The sequence below is a fragment of the Physella acuta genome, unplaced genomic scaffold, assembly GCF_028476545.2.
Source record: "Physella acuta isolate Inbredline_101_S28 unplaced genomic scaffold, ASM2847654v3 ptg001837l, whole genome shotgun sequence".
Lineage (NCBI taxonomy): Eukaryota > Metazoa > Mollusca > Gastropoda > Physidae > Physella > Physella acuta.
In genome coordinates this window covers 134,531-154,570 of record NW_026733346.1, presented here as the reverse complement: position 1 = coordinate 154,570, position 20,040 = coordinate 134,531, and the positions used below count along the sequence as shown (strand labels likewise).

The following is a 20,040-nucleotide window of genomic DNA, read 5'->3' as shown; positions in this document are numbered from 1 at the left end:
TTTACATATCTCTTGGTAATGAATCCCAGGTTAGACACTAGTTAAACTGTATTTTCTATATAAATTAATTATTGCTCTAATTTGTCTGGTGGGGAGGAAAGGGGTTGGTAATGGGAGGAGGGCAGTACCCTACTTCTACACCCCCCTCCCATCCCATGGAGAGATGAATTGACTTTAAGATTCTATTTACTCCATGATTCTATTTACTTGACAAGTAATGACCACTGGTCAGCTGTGGTACTCACCTTCTGCCATAGCCAGCGCCCAGACTGGGCAGTGAGGACTGACAAGCCCTGTCCATGTGAGGGCCGTCATGCCCAGGTGGGTACATTCGACCTTGAACTTGCTCAAGGTCACTTGAATTCCGCTGGTCATTGGACTCAATGGGTGGGATCCGGTACCCGTGCAGCGCCGCGGGAGGGTACGGGTAGTTGGGGTTGTATGGACACTGTCCGGCACCCGTCTGTGAGAATGGTGCTGAGACCTGCCCCTGGGGGTACCCTGCTACTTGCGGATAGACACCGCCCCTCTGGTCAGCGAGGTCACCCATGCACGGAGGACGCTGGTTTATAGTCACAAAAGCGTCGGGGTGGTGCGGGTGGTGGTGGTGGATGTGGGGGTTGTACGATGAGGATGAGGAGGATGAAGATGGCGCCGGCCCTGTAGACTGAGGCAGGCTGCTGCCGCAGTTGTGGCAGGAGCGAGGTGACTGGCACCTGTGCATGTCCGTTTGAGTGCGCATGGTGTTCAACTGCTTGGGTGAGTAGGGCCTGTCCGAGTTGTAGTTGCTACCCCCGCTCCCCCCTCCTGCACTGCCCCCGCTGCCGTCTTGGTACCCTGCCATGTCGCTGTGGTAACGAGCATGGGCGGAGCCTGGGTGGGTGGGGTAATCTAACTCAGAGTATGGTATATTGGGGCGCAGTAGGGGGACCATTCGGTCATGCGGAACAGGACAGGAACAGGACGATATCTTGGAGACTGGAGATATCGGGCTTCTGTTGTCCATGAACCTGGTCTCAGCGATGTTGCTGTTGTGACGGTGGAGCGTGCATTCACCAGAGTGGTCAGCCGGGGAGCCGAGCTCACTGGGAGGAGGGTGCTCAGGTGGTGGGGGGAGCAGCTCTGCCCAGTTGACCATGGGTTGCTTCCCTTGGCCACAGCTGGCGCAGCTTCCTGCTCCGATTTTTGTGTACTTGTTCCGCTTGACTGGCATTCCATTCTCATCTGGAAAAATCATTGACTTATTAGTCTATAATATTTATATTATTCTCATCATTTTCATATACTTAAAGTCATTTTCATAAAAGCCTTCTCAGATTTTCATTTGTACACATTTTATTCGCTTCAGTCATCTGATTTATTAGTTAAGTTTTAATTAATTTCCTCAAACAGTTAATACTGGTAGAGTAAGAAAAGACATCTAATGCTCACCTGTGGTCAAGCTACCACTGTCACTACCTGGACTGACCAAACCCTCACAGTGCTCATGGGGACAGCCAGCAGCTAAAAAAGACAAGACCGAATCAAACATCAGATGAGAAAAACACTAGTTTCTTCTTTAGCTTTCTCTCTCCCTTTAACATAGGCAGTACCAGCCTAAACTATACTCATTAGCCAGACAGACTGGCATTAGATGAAGATTTGAGCATTTCTAACATTTCTCACAACCAAGTTGCCTGACAAAGCATTTGCTTTCTTCCCAGTGAACCAAACTTGTAACTAAATATATGTGATATTTTGATGGAAATTTTTTGTTTTTAACATACTCAAACTATAGTATATAACCATTTAAAGTAAGAAATACTTTTTTTCAAAAGAAGAAGAAAAAATGTTTAGCTGATATAAGTGTTAGTGAGCAAAATTTTATGATTGTTATTTTTTTTAAGGTAAAAAATTAATAGCATGTTAGCGATAATAATTTGCCATTTAGAAACACCAGAAATGAAAAAAGTTATATTAGGTTAGCTTTATTATAAGTTAAAATTATAAAATTAATGTAAAAATTAATAAAAATCCATTCAGTAGCATGATGTTATTTTATTTTTTTTTAAATTCAACTTGCACCATTCCAGCATATTAAACTTCACTGAATTAGTTCCAATATGTTAGCTTAATCTTAAAACCTGCCTCACACTCCCAAAAGTTAATAAACCACAACAATCCTGCACTTATAAAAAACACCACAACAATCCCACAATAAAAATACAAGCTAATTAGCCAGCAGCCCACAACATTTAATTAGTGAGTTAATTGGTCAGTAGAAGCAAGCATACCATAGGAATAGTGACCTGTGTTGGGCCGAGAGTTGTCCGTGTTGGAGTCGCTAGAGCGCATGTCAGGTTTCTGACAACTGTCCCCTGACCCACTGGCGCTAGAGTGGACATAGGCGTGATTGATAGGCCTAAACCCTGAATCTGCGGCCTGTTGGGGGGTTCAGAAGGGAGACAATGAAAAAAACTGATTTATTTTTTACATTTCAGGTAATTAATTTTTTTTAAATATTCTTTTTTTAATATGTAGCTTTTACTTATTTTTAAAAAGAATTATAAAAATAAGAACTTTGAAAATTTATTTTAAAATGTTTGAGAATTATTTTTTTTAAATTTGAAATTGCTGTCAGAACCAGGGGAAGCAACTGAAACTTACACTAGTCTGGCTAGGTCTTGAGGCCGAGTTGCCTCCCTTGTTAATCAAGGTGGTGGTAGCATAAGGGGCAACAGAGGATGGTGCCCCAGGCCGTTGGTAGAAGGTTTTAAGCTGTGGCATAGAGGTGGCCGAACTGTAAACCTGGCTGCCATCCAGGCCATCCTTGTGGCCACACTCCAACAGACTGGCCAAGTCAGACTGCAGGCCACCATATGCAGCTGAAATAAGTGTTGGAAATATGTTTTTTGGCCAATCAAATTACGCTTGGGTTTTTTAAAATAAATATTTGGATAAATTAAAATCATACAATATCAATTAAAAATCAGTATCAGTAATTCACCCATTTAAAAATGTTGGTATGTTTGAAATTTTTGTTTTATTTTTCATGACATAGCAGATGACCTATTGTTGAGGAAATGACAATTTGTTTCCAGAGGAAAATTGACTGCAACACCACCCATATGAGCACAAGACAAATTCTACAGCATAGAAGTTTCTGATCTCCATACAATAGTAACAGAGGCCCAATAGGTCAACTATGTTAAAAACTACTGAAGGACTTGGGTCAAGCAAGAATGTAACACTAGCAGTATTATGTTCAATACAAAAATTAACACAGCTATGTCCTTGTATTTGTTACTCCAAGCATAGCAGGATAAGTCAGTGATATGAGAATATATCAGTATGCTAAGTCTAGGATAGTAAGATAAGTCTTAGTGGGATATAAGTTATGTCAATGATTGTAGGATATTTCTTAGTCTGTATCAGTTGATTATGTCAGCAATAGTAGGATAAATCAGGGATAAAAGAATCAATAATATAGTATAAGAATATGGGTTATATGACTGAATAGGATACATAGATAATAGTAGGTAAGTGGGATAACAGCAGGATAAGTCAAGAGACAGCAGGATAGTTTGATATTACAAATACATGTTAAGCAGCTAGAGCTAGTTATAACTATCTAGTGAAACTATCTATGTTTGCTGTTATAATCACTAGCTACAATGTTATTTACTGAGGTGTACACAGGGAAAGTTAAGACAAATATTTATGCTTTTGTATACTCCCAGCTAAATTATTTCAAAATTTTGTTCCATAAATCATAGTTTTTAAAAATGTTTTTTTAATAAACAAGAATACTAGGGAAGGATAACTCTAATATGTTAGTTGTGGAAGGATAAATTCAACTTGCATAAAGTTACTGTAAATGGAAATCTCAGTTACTAATGATTCCCCACAAGAAAAGACAACTCTACAAGATAAAAACTGACCATGTATGTTGCCGTCTTTGTGTGAGTACATGACATCCTCCCTGGTCACTACTGCCCCTGACCTGGCCGACTCGTCTGACTTGTGGACTGGCACAGCTGAGGGTTGCAACATAAAGACAGCTGCATTCTTGGCCCACACTTTTTTTAGTTAAATTTTTTTTAAATTTAAAAAATCTAACTATTTTAGCAAAAAAATAAAATCATCAGTTTTATTAGCGGTTGATCTAAGGGCAATAACTACGAAAATATAATTTATTTCTTTATTTATATAAAGGGAAGCAACTGTGTAAATACAATCGGTTGCAAAAGCTTTCTAGAGTAACTACTCCTGAATTGCTTTATTATACCAAAATTGACCCAAAAAATATTTTTCACCACCAAAACTCCCCACTAATAATTAAAAAAAAAAAGTGACTGACCACTGTACATCCCGTTCTGTGCCATCTTCTTCTTCTTGTTTCTCTTCCTCCTCCGACACAACCAGATGCTGAAGACACACAGGGCCAACCACAGGGTCCCGCCTATGGTCCCCACCAACATCCACACGAACCACGGCTCGCCGATTATCGTCGTCTGCTCTGGGCCTGCAGATAGCCACACAAAAATATAAACTTACAATGTGTTTAAAAATAGATATGTTTAGCATTTAGGAACGTAATTTGTTTTTTATAAGTAGAAAGATATAATTCCCCTACCCCAAAAACATGTACGCCCATGTTTTTATGCACAAATATATGTATACAATTATTATAATTCATTATGATCATAGATCTATATCATGTAAATGTTAAATTTGCTAAACAATAACTTACATGAACTAGACAATATGCATATTTTTTTTTCTACAATAAAATTTAGCGAACTGAATCAGTTGCAACTCTAAGCTCATAAACTCTACAGCAATTGCTTATATTAACTTGAAGCTTTACGTTGTATATAATGCATATAAAGACTATATATTTTTGGAGCTGGGATAGATGGGGGGGGGGGGGGGAATAAATGTGGCTTCACCTAAAGACAGAAACATGTGAAGTGTGAGTGAGAGTAAGCTTCACCTAAAGACAGAAACATGTGAAGTGTGAGTGAGAGTAAGCTTCACCTAAAGACAGAAACATGTGAAGTGTGAGTGAGAGTAAGCTTCACCTAAAGACAGAAACATGTGAAGTGTGAGTGAGAGTAAGCTTCACCTAAAGACAGAAACATGTGAAGTGTGAGTGAGAGTAAGCTTCACCTAAAGACAGAAACATGTGAAGTGTGAGTGAGAGGTAACGGGCGATCATTCTCAGAGTCTGAGAAATTAAGAAGAGAAAAAAAAAAGATGAGGACAGATGAAAACCCTCCAATGCCCTAGTTTTTCTCTTTACTTTAAAAAAAAACGGGTATCTCTAACACTCCATCTTAGAAGCTAGCCCACGTGACCAATTATCTATTCATCGTAAGCTATCGCAAGAAAACTGTCCAGCTCATTAAAACGGCCGAGGGGGGATTAAAGGCAATCATTAAAGGCATATCACTACACGAGCCGCATATCAACGTCAAGCTCGCGAGGGTCCCTGTGGACTACGTCATCACGAGTGTCCCTGTGGACTACGTCATTGTGAGCCCAACAGCTCAGCACAAAGCGGTCCTAACAACAATGACACGTTTTTTTTTTTCTTCCTTCCCTCTCTTAGCATCCTCTTCAAACTGCGGGATCATGTTTAGAGGAATTTAGTAGTGCAAGAGAAGGAGGAAAATTGTGTCAGCAATTATAAACATGAAATGGGAGATTACTCTGGAAAAAAAATAGTGAAAAGAGAACTCGAGGCTGATAATAATAAAGTTTTTTTTTTGGAAGGATATTTTATGAATCGCTAATTTGAAAACGAATTTTCTAATAGGCGGGTGATAAGGTATGACGTCATATATACAATGTGATTGGACAAATGACGAAAGGGTTTGTGAGATTCTTTGTGCTGGTGTATACGTCAGAGGCGTAGCGAGGGGGAGGGGGCGGGCGGGGGGAGACATGTCCCCGGGCGCCGACCTTAGGGGGGCGCCAAATCGAAAGTTCGAGGGGGGGCGCAAATGAAAAGTTCAAGGGGGGTGCAAATCGAAAGTTTGAGGGGGGGGGGGGTGCAAATGAAAAGTTCGAGGGGGGTGCAAATCGAAAGTTTGAGGGGGGGGGGGGGTGCAAATCGAAAGTTTGTCCCCGGGCGCCGGGAGTGGTCGCTACGCCTCTGGTATACGTCATCGATTAGGCCTACATATGGAGAACATTGTCACGCGTCTATTTTTAGAAACTGTTGAATACAGTAATACACTGGCTTGTGACATTGAGATCAAATATAACTTGTATCCCAAGAAAAGTGAGTAGAAAATTCTCCAGCTGATGCGTTAAGGTGAGCTGCTCTATGCCAGGAAGTCGGGTCTAATTGGGCCGGTATTATAAACTAATGGGTCAAAATGGGTCGCGTCGATGGAGAGGAAATAAGGGAGAGAATGAGCGAGATGGCGACATGGGGAGATAATTCATTTTAATTAGACACCGGTCTGATTTAGAAAATGTGAATGGTGCTTAAGAGGGGGTGGAAAGGTTGTTTAAAAAAAAAGGTTGTAATCAGATGTGTGAGGAGCCGGGGATGGTGTAGTTATGTTAGGTTATCGATGAAGAAGGCGGTTGTAACATATAAAAGGAGTTCGACAAATAAACGGCCCTATTTTGTGCCACAAGAATAGACCACCCGGGTCATCTGGACGGCCATCTATAGCCAACTTTGGCCATGTTATTCTAGTAAATGGCCATCTATAGCCAACTTTGGCCACGTTGTGCCATTACTAGACGGCCATCTATCCCCAACTTTGGCCACGTTATGCTAGGACTGAATGGCCATCTATAGCCAACTTTGGCCAAGTTATGCTATTACAGAACAGCCATCTACATCCAACTTTGGCCACGCTGTGCCATTACTAGACGGCCATCTATCGGCTACTTTGGCCAAGTTATGCCTTCACTGAACGGTCGACCTCCTCGCCTCTCCGGTCAATTTGTGCCACGACCAGCACACATCGCTGCTTCATCAGCGCCCTCGTCATCCACCTCGTCACTTATCAATTATTGACATCTGTGAGCCGGCTCTAATTCCATTTCTTTAATTAACCCAGACAGGAGACGAGAAGTGTAATTAACAACTTGTCCGAGATTTTAGACAGAGACAAGAGGCTAAAATCTCTACCCCCACCCCCAAACCCCTACCCCCACAGCCCGAATTCCCACCCCTTCGTCCAATTTTTAGAGTGGATTTAATACCACTTTGGAGATTCGATACCTCTGATGTTGTCAACTTCTTTCAATTTTCAAGATGGTGGCGGGAAGGTTGATGCCTCTCCGCTTCTCGACTCTCTTTAGAGAACTTTACATGTATCCTTTGTTCTCAGATTTGACATCATGACAATGGGGTGGGGGGGGGGGGGGACGAAGGGGGGGGGGACAGAAACATGAGAGAGAAAGGGGTGGGTGGGGGTAAAATTTGAGAGGAGATCTCTCACCCCCATTGAGATGCGCTATTTAATTTGTAATAAGTACTGTGACCTTGAACTTAATACAAAGTAAAAAGTCAAAGGTTAATGTGTTAAATGCCATAGCAGGAATGCTAATATAATGTATTTATCAAATCTCAAACAAAAGCAAATATATTGGAGTCTGTACTTCTTAGAATATGAATTTAAATACTGTATGCGTTCTTGGGTGGTTTCGATGAAAAGGCTTTGTGAAATGGCAAAATAAAATGCCACATCCTATGCATGAAATTGTTAAAGATCTGAAGTACTAAAGCATAAAAGGCTACAAAGAAAAGGCTACATATACACAAAATAGGCTGGATGTGTACTTGGACAAATGACAGTCTCAAAGGTTGCTGTTCTATGCTTATATGAAGGTTGAGAACACTTGATCTACAGCGTAGACACTCGGTTAAAGCTCGCTACAGATGATGGCCTGACACCCGCTCGTACCCCCAGCTGATGGTGATACAACACAGGCTAGGCGAGATACGAGTAGCAGGAAGACGAGGGGGAAAAAGTATTGTGTGAAGATTCTGAGTGCAAATCCAAGTTGATATAAGAATACTTGATGAACGGGGGGTGTAATGGAGGAGGAGGCGGCGAGGGTGTTTACAGCGAGAGGGTTTTTTTTCAAGTGATCAGAGCTGACGAGAAGCAGATCTGCCTGACAACACAGATGTCAATGGGGTAAAGGTGAGAGGGGAACATACTTCTGAAATACCCAAGCTTTTGTTTAGTTCTGGGCGAGTTACGGTCCTTGTCTCACACATAAACATTGTCAACTCGCTTCAAGGGGTGACCTTGTAACGTGAGCTGGCGGTGCTCGAGTAGGCTCGGGGCGTGTACTACACGAGAGAGGGAGCACCCTACAAGCACTGGGGGGAGATCTGAGTAAGTTTTCAAGGGCTTTAAATTAGCACTTGACTGGGGATACGTCCCGTCCTCCCACAACCACAGCCCTTCCCACCACACACCAACAAGACGACCCTCCCCATCCAGGGGACAGCTAGGGGGGGGGGAATAAAAAGCTTATTTTAAATGGATAAGAAAAAAAAGAAAAATTGTTATATTTTGAAGTAAGGGTCTTTTACGTGACATGACATTTCAAATATTATAAGAAAAAAAATCGTGGGAAGATAACTAAAGGCGGATAAGCTCCCATGTCAACTTGTTGCGAAAATTCCACGTTCTGTGATACCTATTACTCAACTACATACAGGCATGCGCATTAAAACAGACACGTTAATTTACAGGGGCCACAACAACCAGATCTAAAAAAAAGGGGGGGGGGGAATTAATAACTATCAAGGGTTCAATCGCTTTAGTATTGCTACAGGATTAATTACTGTACGGTTAACATCCAGGTTTAATTACCACCCTAATCTACAAAGTGGATTAATTTAATCAAACACAATAGACTTTTATCGAGTCCCGTACAGGGATACAACCCTCCCTTAAGCCCCTAGATAATGAGTTATTTGGTCAGTTAGAATATGGACCTAATTATGTCCCTTTTCAACTTGTGAAAGCGGATTTTTTCACAACCCTTTTTTTGTCCGTCGTTATCGCCCCCTTCTCGTTCGGTCTTTGAATGCAACATCTCTTCCATCGATCTCTCTCTTTCATTTCTCGTCTATCAAATCGTTATCTTTAAAGTGGGAGTTTTGTTTCAGTTTCTAAACCCCCACCCCCCCTTCCCTCTCATTAACCCCCCCCCCCCCCTCTCCATCCTCCCCTCGTCAGAAGCTCGTCATCTTCTCCGTGATTCTATCAACCCCGCATTGAAGCAATAGGCCGAGCCATTAGAGAAAGCAATTAACAGTCCCTTTGTTCAATTTTTTTAGCCGTCCAAATTCGCACTTTGGTGTGCAACATCGCAGCGCAGCATAGCATGCAAAAGCTCGAGGTTTTTTTTCCCCCATTAAAAAAATAGAAGTCCTACAAACTAAGCTAACAAACTGTAGTGGCATCTAACATAAACTATATTGCTTTGAGTTACTGGGTTGTAAAATAGAAATTGGTTTGAAAATAAGAATTACGTGAAGAACTCTTAAAATCAGCATAAATATTGTTGACGTTATTTAATTTAGAAATGAGATATTGCCACAACAAACAATTTACCAAAGTAAAATAAAAAATTCTTCTTTCGTGCTAACATTTCGACAAAAAAATGTTACAAGAAAACTATTTAAACAGAGTTGCTTCCCGTTTGGGGTTTAAAAATTTATAATTAAAAAAAAAAGAAATTCATTTTTTAAAAGGAGAAACATAAACACTCAGGGGGAAAAAAATATTCAGGAAACGGACTAGGAAATATTTCCTTTAGGCAATCAAAGTATAGTGGAACATGAAATACTACATACTGTCAGTCGTCTTGGATCATATCTACAGTTATAACTTGGCTCTGCTCGCGGTGGTGTGGCTCCTATTATGTATATAATACCTCAAGGCTAGGTTCCCTTTTTTGTCAATGGCTCCAAAATACTACAGAGCCGACTATATAAAGACTATATAACCCACCAAGTGTACAGATCTAACTACAAGTCCCATAAGAGTCCTTTTGCCGGGAGAATAAAAATCACCTTTCGGCCTTATCACAAGATAAATAATTGAGCACAAACAAAGGGGCAGCAATCACCGGTCCGGCCCCCTCCACGCGAAGACCGGCAAACAAAAAGAACCGTTAATTTCATTTCACTAATTGAACGCCAATAAAAAAAAACAAATGCCAAGGGAAGTTACTCGAGGTGAAATCCATTAAAATTTTGTAGGGTGGAATTGGTTGGTTAAGCCCGCGGCGCTGTAAGGTGACGTGACAATAGATGAAATTATCGCCCCTTCTGTCCGAAGGGAAATAACTATAATTAAAACAATATAAAACCTGCGCATCAGTTTACTGTGAAAACAAACCACCAGAGTTACCGTTACTTAGTAAGGGGACGTCATCGAGAAACAGGGGAAGATAACTAAAATGAAATGAGTATTTTGTTACTCATTACTCGCTCAATCTCTGCCATTTTCTCATGCGGACAATCAAACAAATTCACTTTCTCTCGGCCATTAGTGCCTCCCCCCCCCCCCCATTCTCCCCGCCCGCAACCGTTGAGTCAACAATGAGCTGGGGTGACCACTCGAGCCCTCTGTTTTTCTGAGATTAACAAAGACCCTCGCAACAGCCCTCGCATCATCATTTATTGAATTCTTCTCATTTGCATCTAATCTTGGAACTCTTCAGTCTTAAAGACGCGTAAACTCGTCACGTGACCCCGCGCCATATTTAATGGCGGCTTGATACAATCAGGGCCCACTGTGATTGTGGCAGATGAAACAGAGCGAAGCGCTTGACTCGGACTGTAGGGCTTTTTTTTTTAAGAGTTTCTAGCAAATTCTTAAAATTGAACGATGGGGGGCTGGTTATTGCTTTGACCTGAATTAAAGGTCAAAGTGACATTTCAAAATTAATATCCGTCGCTATGGAAACTTACCAATGCTTGAGATATCAAAAACGAATAAATCGTTGGGTTAGGGTAGGGGTGGTGGTGGGCTTTTTATCATACGACCGAGGGTGCAGTTCAGACAAACGGTCGCCAGCAGTCGCCACCCGTGGTCACTGAAAGACCATAAAACAGTAGCACAAAGGTCAGTCCAGCCATTTCCCGCTGTCCGAACCAATCGTCTGCGGCGGTCCCTGGACGCCCGGGCTGATCAGGGCCCGGGCATTGATGCGGCCAGCGTACCCCCGGGCTCATTGCGCGCGGCCGATATACGGCACGGCATGCGTATGTGGTCTAATTTAATGTACCAACATACGGGGCTGGACTGACGGGGCTGGACTGCTTGATCAGCATGTCCCATCTACAACCGGAACATAAATAAACCAATTTGGTTATTGCCCTTGGAGTTGGGTGAACTATACAGGCATTTCAGAATTGACCATGTAACAAAAAGACGAAGTTGGCTTGCAGTGTTGACTTCCGATGGGTTGGGGGGGGGGGGAAGATGAATGCGTTATAAATTATATCTAGGTGCGAGTGTAAGACAGGGGTAATTCGCTAATGGAATAAGACTGAGAGAGAGAGAGAGAGAGAGAGAGAGAGAGAGAGAGAGCTTCTCGGACAGAGGAAGAAACTTAGAGTTGAAAGGAGAGAAAAAACACAGAGAACTTTAAATTAAAAAGAAAAGCGCATTTATGTAAGGAGAACCGTCATTCTCTTTATAGGGCATGTGTTGAAAACCAAGGGTCATAAATGGACATTGCTTTATTTTGTATTAAATTTGATCTTGACCATTGGTCACCTTGGGACACAACCACTAGCTTCATTGACTCGCATAACTAAAAAATGGAAACGTTTGTTAATCTATAAAGTAGGGCCTATCTTTGACCCAGGGAAATAACTCAATATTCAGAAGGGAAAAAAACAGGACTTTTCTTCCGACTTTCAAGGAACCCATGTGCCAATAGCAAACAGATGACATAGCCGCATTTTATTCTGCAGTATAACCGACGTAAACTGGTGATGATCCTGCTCCCAACAAAGAGGAAAGACAATCAAAGGCCGATAACACATTGTATAACGAGTGAACCCAAATAAAGAGATCACGTGGTCCCAACGAGATGGTATGACAAACATGTGGCTAATGACGATGTACACAGTGCACAGCATGGCAGCGCACATCATATTCTCTACATTAAAACACAGCCAAAAAAATGTTAGAATCGTCTCCCTTTGTTCGCAAATTGACCTAAGATTCCGCCATCAAAAATAATTATTGCCTTTTATTGCAATTTTTTTTTTACTGGGCGTGAAATGAAAAACTTGGGGTCCTCGGGCCTTAAATTTATTGCCGACTCGGGGAGGCGAGAAATTGGATTAGCTTTCCCCGGGTCCCTCCCTGATCATTTCAGGCCCTCGCCATTCCTCCAGACATGTCCGCCATTCGTTATCCCACTGGTACTTTCGGTGTCACTAAATATTGTTTGCTCGGGAGTGGATTTATGGGGGGGGGGGGGGGGAGGGGGGGGGGGGGGAGGGGGGGGGGAGGAGAGAAGGAGGAAGGAGGGGAAGGGTGTGGGGTGGAGAAAAAAAATCGAGGATATGGGGGGGGGGATGCAGATGTGTGTCTGATCTGTTATTAGAATCGGTAGGAGTTGGTCTAATGATAGAAATTTGGGTGGAGTTTAGACACTTTGCAGTGTGATAGATTAGACTAGGATGGGAGATGAGTATAGAGCTAAGAAATACAAAAAAATATGGATAGACACAGAAAAGTATTAACATGGACAACAAATTATGGTATCTGCTATAAATGCCTCTATATTAAAATGACATTTACAAACTGACCATTTCATTGAAAAATTCTATAAAAACTACCAAGCAAACTCATGTAACCCAATACAATGTGGAACAACTTATGTAAGAAAAGACCAAAATAAGAAAAGACGAGTGTATATATAAGAAGACTAATGTATGTAATGACTGATGTATGAAATCAAGAATGTATGAAATTACTATTTTTGTATGATAGGTGACCACTCACCCAAGACAAAGTCTGAAATCACAAATGTACCAAAATGACCATTGTAGTATGACAAGTAACCACTCACCCAAGACAAAGTCTTTGATCACAAATGTACGAAATGACCATCGTAGTATGACAAGTGACCACTCACCCAAGACTAATTCTTTAATCACAAATGTACGAAATGACCATCGTAGTATGACAAGTGACCACTCACCCAAGACTAATTCTTTAATCACAAATGTACCAAATGACCGTTGTAGTATGACAAGTGACCACTCACCCAAGACTAATTCTTTAATCACAAATGTACCAAATGACCATTGTAGTATGACAAGTGACCACTCACCCAAGACTAATTCTTTAATCACAAATGTACCAAATGACCGTTGTAGTATGACAAGTGACCACTCACCCAAGACGAAATCTTTGCTCCATGTGCCCCGGCCCTTGTTTGTTCTAGCAGCCAACTTGATCCTGAAGGAGCCGTCCATGTCCACTTTCTTGATGACCACACTGCTGTCACTGCCAGACGCCACTGTGCTGCAGTTGTTGTTGTGTTCCTCAGACATGCAGTAGATCTAGACAAGAAGGATGGACATTGGTCAAATTAATCAGGTCCACACATTATCACATCTTATTACTTTTTACTGCCGTGCAGTAAATATATGGAAGATGAAACAAAAAGGATGGACATTGGTCAAATTAATCAGGTCCACACATTTAATTAATGTATACTGTTATGCAGTAAATATATGGAAGATAAAACAAAAATGATGGACTAGTCAAATTAATTAGGATCCACACCCCATCATCACATCTAATTAATTAGACCCTTGTTGATTAACCCAACAAATATATTTTTTAAATGAGTATGATATTACTCCCAACCCATCTGTGGCCATAACTTTATGAGACAAACCAGCAAAACAGGAAAGTATTTCAGTATAAACTTGAAGGTGATCAGACTTACATCATAGCCCTTGATGTCACCATTCTGGTGTTGTCTGGGTGGAGGTGACCATCTGACGTGGATGGAGTCACCCTCTTTGTGGATCACAATGTTCTCAGGTGGCGCTGTAGGGACTGTGGACAGAAACAAATTAGTCTAACACTGACCACAAGATACTCTAGCTACATCTTGGCGTTGACATGTTGCACTGAAAAAATGAGAGAACACTGACCACAACTTGACCTTCAAATGTCACACTGACCACAAGATACAACACTGACTACAGCTTGACCTAGACATGTAACACTGACCACACAAGATACAACACTGACCACAACTTGACCTTGACATGTAAAACTGACCACAAGATACACTAACTACATCTTGACCTTGATATATAGCACTAAAAACATGACAGAACACTGACCACAACTTGACCTTAATATGAAACACTGAACACAAGTTACAACACTGACCACATCTTGACCTTGACATGTAACATTGACCACACAAGATATAACACTGACCACATAAGACACAACACTGACCACACAAGACAACACTGACCACAAGATACAAAACTGACCAAAGCTTGATATGAAATAGCACACTCACTTGACTCCTTGGTTGCCACCTTCATAGACTTAGAACACCTGCTAGTCACATCCCTGGCATACGCCCTCACACACACCTGGTACATGGAGTACGGGCTCAGGTCAGTGATGAAAGACCTGAACTGGTACGGGTCAGTTATCTTTATGATGCTGCTCTGGCCGTACTTCACTGGGTCAAGTTCAAGGACTAGCGTATAATTGATGATGTAACCCTCGATGGCGGCTAAGCTTGTACCAACCTGTAATTAGCATAAATTAGCATACATTTGTGTCTAACATGTAACACACACCTATCTTGTTGGCAATTAAAATACAGGCTAAGATGAAATGTAATCTATCATATCATCTCTTTACCTTGATATTTTAAAGCAGTTTAAAAACAAGCTACAAGGGTTGATTGGTGCAATGGCCAAATACCTTTAGGCTAGGGCATTATACCTGCATGTTCAGGGTTGGTGAATTTGTACTTTGCATAAACTTAATACTTTGTTCAATTTTAAAACTAGGAGCATTAGACCTTCATGTTTAGGGCATTTGCCCAAGCCGAATTTTTTAGACTAGCATCATTTGTCTGATGTTTAGACTAGGAGCATTTGTCTAATTCTAAGACTGGGGGCATTTGCCCATCCAATGTTAAGAACAGGGGCATTTGCCCAGTGTTTAGATTAGGGGCATTTGCTTAATAGATAAACTAGGGATATGCCCCAAATGTTCACATTAGAGCATTTTCTAATGTTTTAGCCTAGCAGCAAGCTTCTGCCCAGTATTGCTGTGCTCATGCTAGATAATATTCCTCAGCAAGGTACACCTGGGTGATGATGCCCCCTAGTGAAGTGTTTATGCCCTGAGTGCATCAACTAGAAAGAACCCCCGGATGCATTAAAAGAGACCAGAATCTCACCAGGTAAGACTATCACCACAGACAGGTGTGACAAAAAAACCAGCCATGTGGAAACACTACCAGGTAACCCTGACAGGCAGGTAGGTCATCTGGAACTCACCTCCCACTTGATCCTGATGGCGCTGGCATTGATAGGCTCTGCTGAGATCATGTCTATATTTAGAGCTCCCAGCTCCTTCACAATCTCCTCCCTGGGCATGTTGACCGCAAATGTCCGGCGTTTTTCTGAAATGACAGTCAAAAACATGATCAACTTTTGGAGCTGACTATTTTGATAATCACATTATGAAACTAAATTTTCTAGAAAATGAATCCTCTTCTTCAAAATAAGCTATTTAAGCTGACCTTTGGTCATAACATTATGAAACACCTCTAGAAAAAAAATCTCTACTCTAAAATAGGTTCCTTAATGGTCATCACATTTTAAAATAAACATTTTAAAACATAGCTTCATCAAAATAAGCTATCTTTCTGCCCCATGATTGTTATCTGACTAATGACCTGCATCAATTAAGCCTGGTTTCATTTTTTTTTGGTTTTGCAAACCTTAAGAAGATAATGAGTGGTAGCTAAGCCGACTGGACAGTGGTCACATACCTCTTGTGGTTATAAAATCAGACACTGGACTAGGTGGGCTGAGTCCGGCGGAATTTTTGGCTCGGACCAGGAAGACATAGCTGGTAGCCGGTAGCAAATCTTTCACTGTGTAGCCTTCCCTGGAGACAGTGTCAGAGGCTAACTGCCACCCCTGTGGGAAAATAAACATTGTCCTTATCTTTTAGCTGGTTTGGCTCAGAATGGATCAGAGGTACTAATCCAGGTGGATAATCCAGGTAATCTTACCTGCGGCGTCTGTGGGCTAAAGTATTCCACAACGTATCCAGTAATAGGTGATTGTCCCAATTCCTGGCTTATCCAGGTCAGGTGGACTGACGTGTCGGCCACATCCGAGACCCGCAGCTTTGATGGTGCAGCAGGCAGCGCACTCTGGTACTGTTCTTTGATGATGTAGGTGCCTTGCTCTGTGGAGATACATACACATACGTTACCATGCAAGTAGGTAAGATGGTTATCCTCTATAAATAACTATCTGGCATTAATATTATCATTTATACAGACCACCATAGCTTAAGGTGACCTTTATAGTTTAAGATGGGGATACAATAAAGCTGGTTGATCTCTTTAGTTATTATTCTATAACAAAGAGTAGCTGTATCTTGTTATAGAAAAATGACAGCACTTCTGCTTGAAGAATGCAGGTTCCCAGCATTCTAGGCAGTTGGTCTAATACTGAATCCTCATTAAATTTAGCTACATGCTGTATCTAACGTAAGTGCATAATTTTCAGCTAATCATTTTAGTTCCTAAATACCTTGTCATATTCATTTTCATTTAACTTAATCTAATCTAAACTATGGCTTTAGACACACAACATTTGGAAGTGAGACTTACTAGCAACTGTAAGTGAAGCAGCCCAGCCTGTCTCACCAGTCTCACTAATAGCCTTACACATGTAGACTCCAGAATCAGCCAGCTTAAGATCTGTGAAGTAAACAACAGCCCATTGGGTGAACCAGGAGACAGGTCAAAGTTCAAGTAAACATGGAACAAACATTTATAGTGAACATCTGAATACGGCTGGTAAGTAGGTCACCAAGCAGTTCTATGGCTCACGCAGGTTTTATTGAGCCGTAGAACTGTTTCGTGACCTACTTACCAGCCCTATTCACGGTTGATGGTGACATTTTTTGTTGTAATTACCAGAGATCTGTAAGGTCCCAGAGGGCAAGAACATGTAGTGGGGGTCGTTGTAAGGCAGGGCCTTCCCATCTTTGAACCACCTGATGGCTGGGGGTGGCTGACCTTCACCTTGACACGACAACATGGCCACGTCCTTGGCCTCCAGGGTTTGGTTCTTGGGGCCAACTACAATAACTGGGGGCAGGCGAATGTCTTGGTCTGTGGAAAAAAAAATGAAAGAAATCAATAAAGCTGTGTCAGAAATAAGACAATATGTCTGAATATTTGCCTCTAGTCAACATAAACACAGTTAACTATAACAAAACATATTCAACACTGTAAGATACATTGATGCCATTAAACCCAAGTGATTATAACACAATGGGATGGAATGGTCTAGCGGTAGAGAGCTGGACTGCTAACCCATTATTCTAGAGTTCGAATCCGGGTTCAAGTCAGTAGACCGTCCTTGAGTCCACCAAACTCTGATGGGTATCTAACTCACGTTACTTAGGGAAAGTAAAGGCGGCTGGGCGTAGTGGTGACCGCACTATCTCTTCACATGCCGAGGTCATAGAAACAAGTGAACTCTACTTCACTTGCCCTATAGACCCCTCAGGTTTAAAAGGGAACTTAACTTTTTTTTTATTTTAACACAAACATAATCAAACTTACCTAAACATGAACATCATTTAACATCGTAAAACAACACATAAAGCCCTTTACCTAAATTCATAGATCCTAAACATATTTAGCCCTAATACCTGCATCCCTTTAACCCTTAAAATTATTCCTTAACACCTGTAACCCCTAACCTGTAACCCCTAAGATGAATTACCTATAACAGTCAAGGTCGCTGAGACTTTAGTCAAAGATCCTAAACATATTTATCCCTTATAACTGTATCCATTTAACCCTTAAAATTATTCCTAAACACCTTTGACCCCTACCCTGTAACCCCTAACATCAATTACCTATGACAGTCAAGGTCGCTGAGACTTTAGAGTTGGCCAGGGCATTGAGTGCCTGGCACTGGTACACCCCCTCGTCACGGAAGTCCACGCTCTCTATCCTCAGGGTGCCATCGTCTGTTACCGACAGGTGACCGTGACCTTGGTTCGGGAAAAAGAGTTGCTGGAAGAAGGGAAATATAGAAATAAATTATTTTTTTCGTGGCGGGTAGGGTAGTAGATGGTAAGGAAATAGGGTGATTGGTTGATGGTGGGGTGTATGGCGATGGGGTTCGGGAAAAAGAGTTGCTGGAAGAGGGAAAATATAGAAATAAAATAAATATTTTTTTTTTGGTAGATAGGGTAGTGGATGGTTAGGAAATTGGGTGATTGGTTGATGGTGGGGTGTATGATGATGGGGTTTGGGAAATGGATGGCGGTGGATGGTGTTCTTATGATGTGATGGATAGGTACAGATTGGATGATGGGTTAATTAAATTGTAACAGGTGGTAAAGTAATTTCTAGAAAGGTGGGCAATGATGTTGATGTTATTATGTGATAAATAGTGGGTTGAGTTGAACTACTGAGAGTATTTGAGTGAGTTAACAAATGATGCAGTAGAAATGACACTTGTTTTAGCAAATAGTTACCAGATATAACCAGTTAAATCAGTATCAATGTGTTTTATGACTAAATATCTGGTTGTGTGTTTTATGACTAAATATCTGGTTGTGTGTTTTATGACTAAATATATGGTTGTGTGCTTTATGACTAAATATCTGGTTATGTTTTATGACTAAATATCTGAGCTCACCGGGTCTTTGCCCTTGCTCCAGAAGACAGTGGGCGGTGGGTTGCCCGTCACCACACACTGCATTATGGCGGTCCTACCCCGGCCCACTTTCAAATCTTTCGGTGATATCAGAAACGATGGATGGGCTGAAAATAATTCGTTGTTAAAGAAAATTATTAAAAAAAAAAACAGCACTAATTGTCTTGATACAAATTACATGATAATATCTGTATTTAATGATAGACGTAAGAAAAAACGTAAAGGAATGTTAAAAACATATACTGGTGGGCGGAGTTAGAGAACACACATTTTTACAAACAAAAGATTCCGTAATGGCTTGTCAGTTCGTATTTACAAAGTATAAAGGGAAACAACTTTGTTCCCTTGTTCAAATTGGATGAAGCATAAACACAGAAATGTCAAAATTCATTTTATGAAAAAGAAAAGAAAAAATCTCGAAAGGGGCGTAATCTACATTGACATGTTTGATGTCTATATTTAGAAATCCGTGATTACTCTGTGCTTGGGAATGTAAACAGTGTTATACTTACTTTGTACTGACAATCTCCCGACCGCCTCCACGGTGCCGGCGGTGTTCTCAGCCACGCACACGTAGACGCCGTCGTCAGCGACTTGCACCTTCTCGATCCTCAGCGTACCGTCCTCCAGCGTCCTCGCCCTACGCGGTACAAGTCCGTTTGTTAAAAAATGTACTTTATATGTGGCTTTCACCCATTATGGGATAATCTTAATACTGATAGATGGGGGTACCACAGTAAAAAAAAAATGTTATTTTTTTGTTTCGTTATTCTGTCTGGAAATTCATGATTTGCTATAAATATTACACGTTAGTTTAATTTTTATTACAGAACCGTTAGAGCAAAAAAAAAAAAAAAAATGTTGGTTATATTTTTTTTCTTAAATTGTGTCTGAGAATTACGATTTACAATTGATATTAAAAGTTAATTTAATTTTGAATACAATAGTTCATATATATATTATATATATATATATATATATATATATATATATATATATATATATTATATATATATATATATATATATATATATATATTATATATATATATATATTATATATATATA

The 20,040-nt window shown here is 40.9% G+C and overlaps 1 protein-coding gene across 8 annotated transcripts in view; it reads right to left on the bottom strand.

The window, feature by feature from the left end:
• LOC131930756 (roundabout homolog 1) overlaps positions 1-20,040 on the bottom strand; it is a 131,494-nt gene that overhangs the window by 8,241 nt on the left and 103,213 nt on the right. For 6 of the 8 annotated variants that reach the window (XM_059287357.1, XM_059287363.1, XM_059287358.1 and 3 more), the window contains exons 7-23: positions 19,486-19,613; positions 18,956-19,080; positions 18,165-18,324; positions 17,212-17,409; positions 16,903-16,992; positions 16,294-16,472; positions 16,048-16,198; positions 15,551-15,675; positions 14,551-14,788; positions 13,957-14,069; positions 13,399-13,564; positions 4,340-4,504; positions 3,921-4,016; positions 2,647-2,864; positions 2,274-2,421; positions 1,432-1,503; positions 246-1,224 (exon numbers count right to left, since the gene is read on the bottom strand). In XM_059287357.1, the coding sequence (XP_059143340.1) occupies positions 246-1,224; positions 1,432-1,503; positions 2,274-2,421; positions 2,647-2,864; positions 3,921-4,016; positions 4,340-4,504; positions 13,399-13,564; positions 13,957-14,069; positions 14,551-14,788; positions 15,551-15,675; positions 16,048-16,198; positions 16,294-16,472; positions 16,903-16,992; positions 17,212-17,409; positions 18,165-18,324; positions 18,956-19,080; positions 19,486-19,613 (3,351 nt within the window). The remainder of the gene's footprint in view (positions 1-245; positions 1,225-1,431; positions 1,504-2,273; positions 2,422-2,646; positions 2,865-3,920; positions 4,017-4,339; positions 4,505-13,398; positions 13,565-13,956; positions 14,070-14,550; positions 14,789-15,550; positions 15,676-16,047; positions 16,199-16,293; positions 16,473-16,902; positions 16,993-17,211; positions 17,410-18,164; positions 18,325-18,955; positions 19,081-19,485; positions 19,614-20,040) is intronic. The other 2 variants (XM_059287361.1, XM_059287365.1) reach the window with 2 other exon arrangements.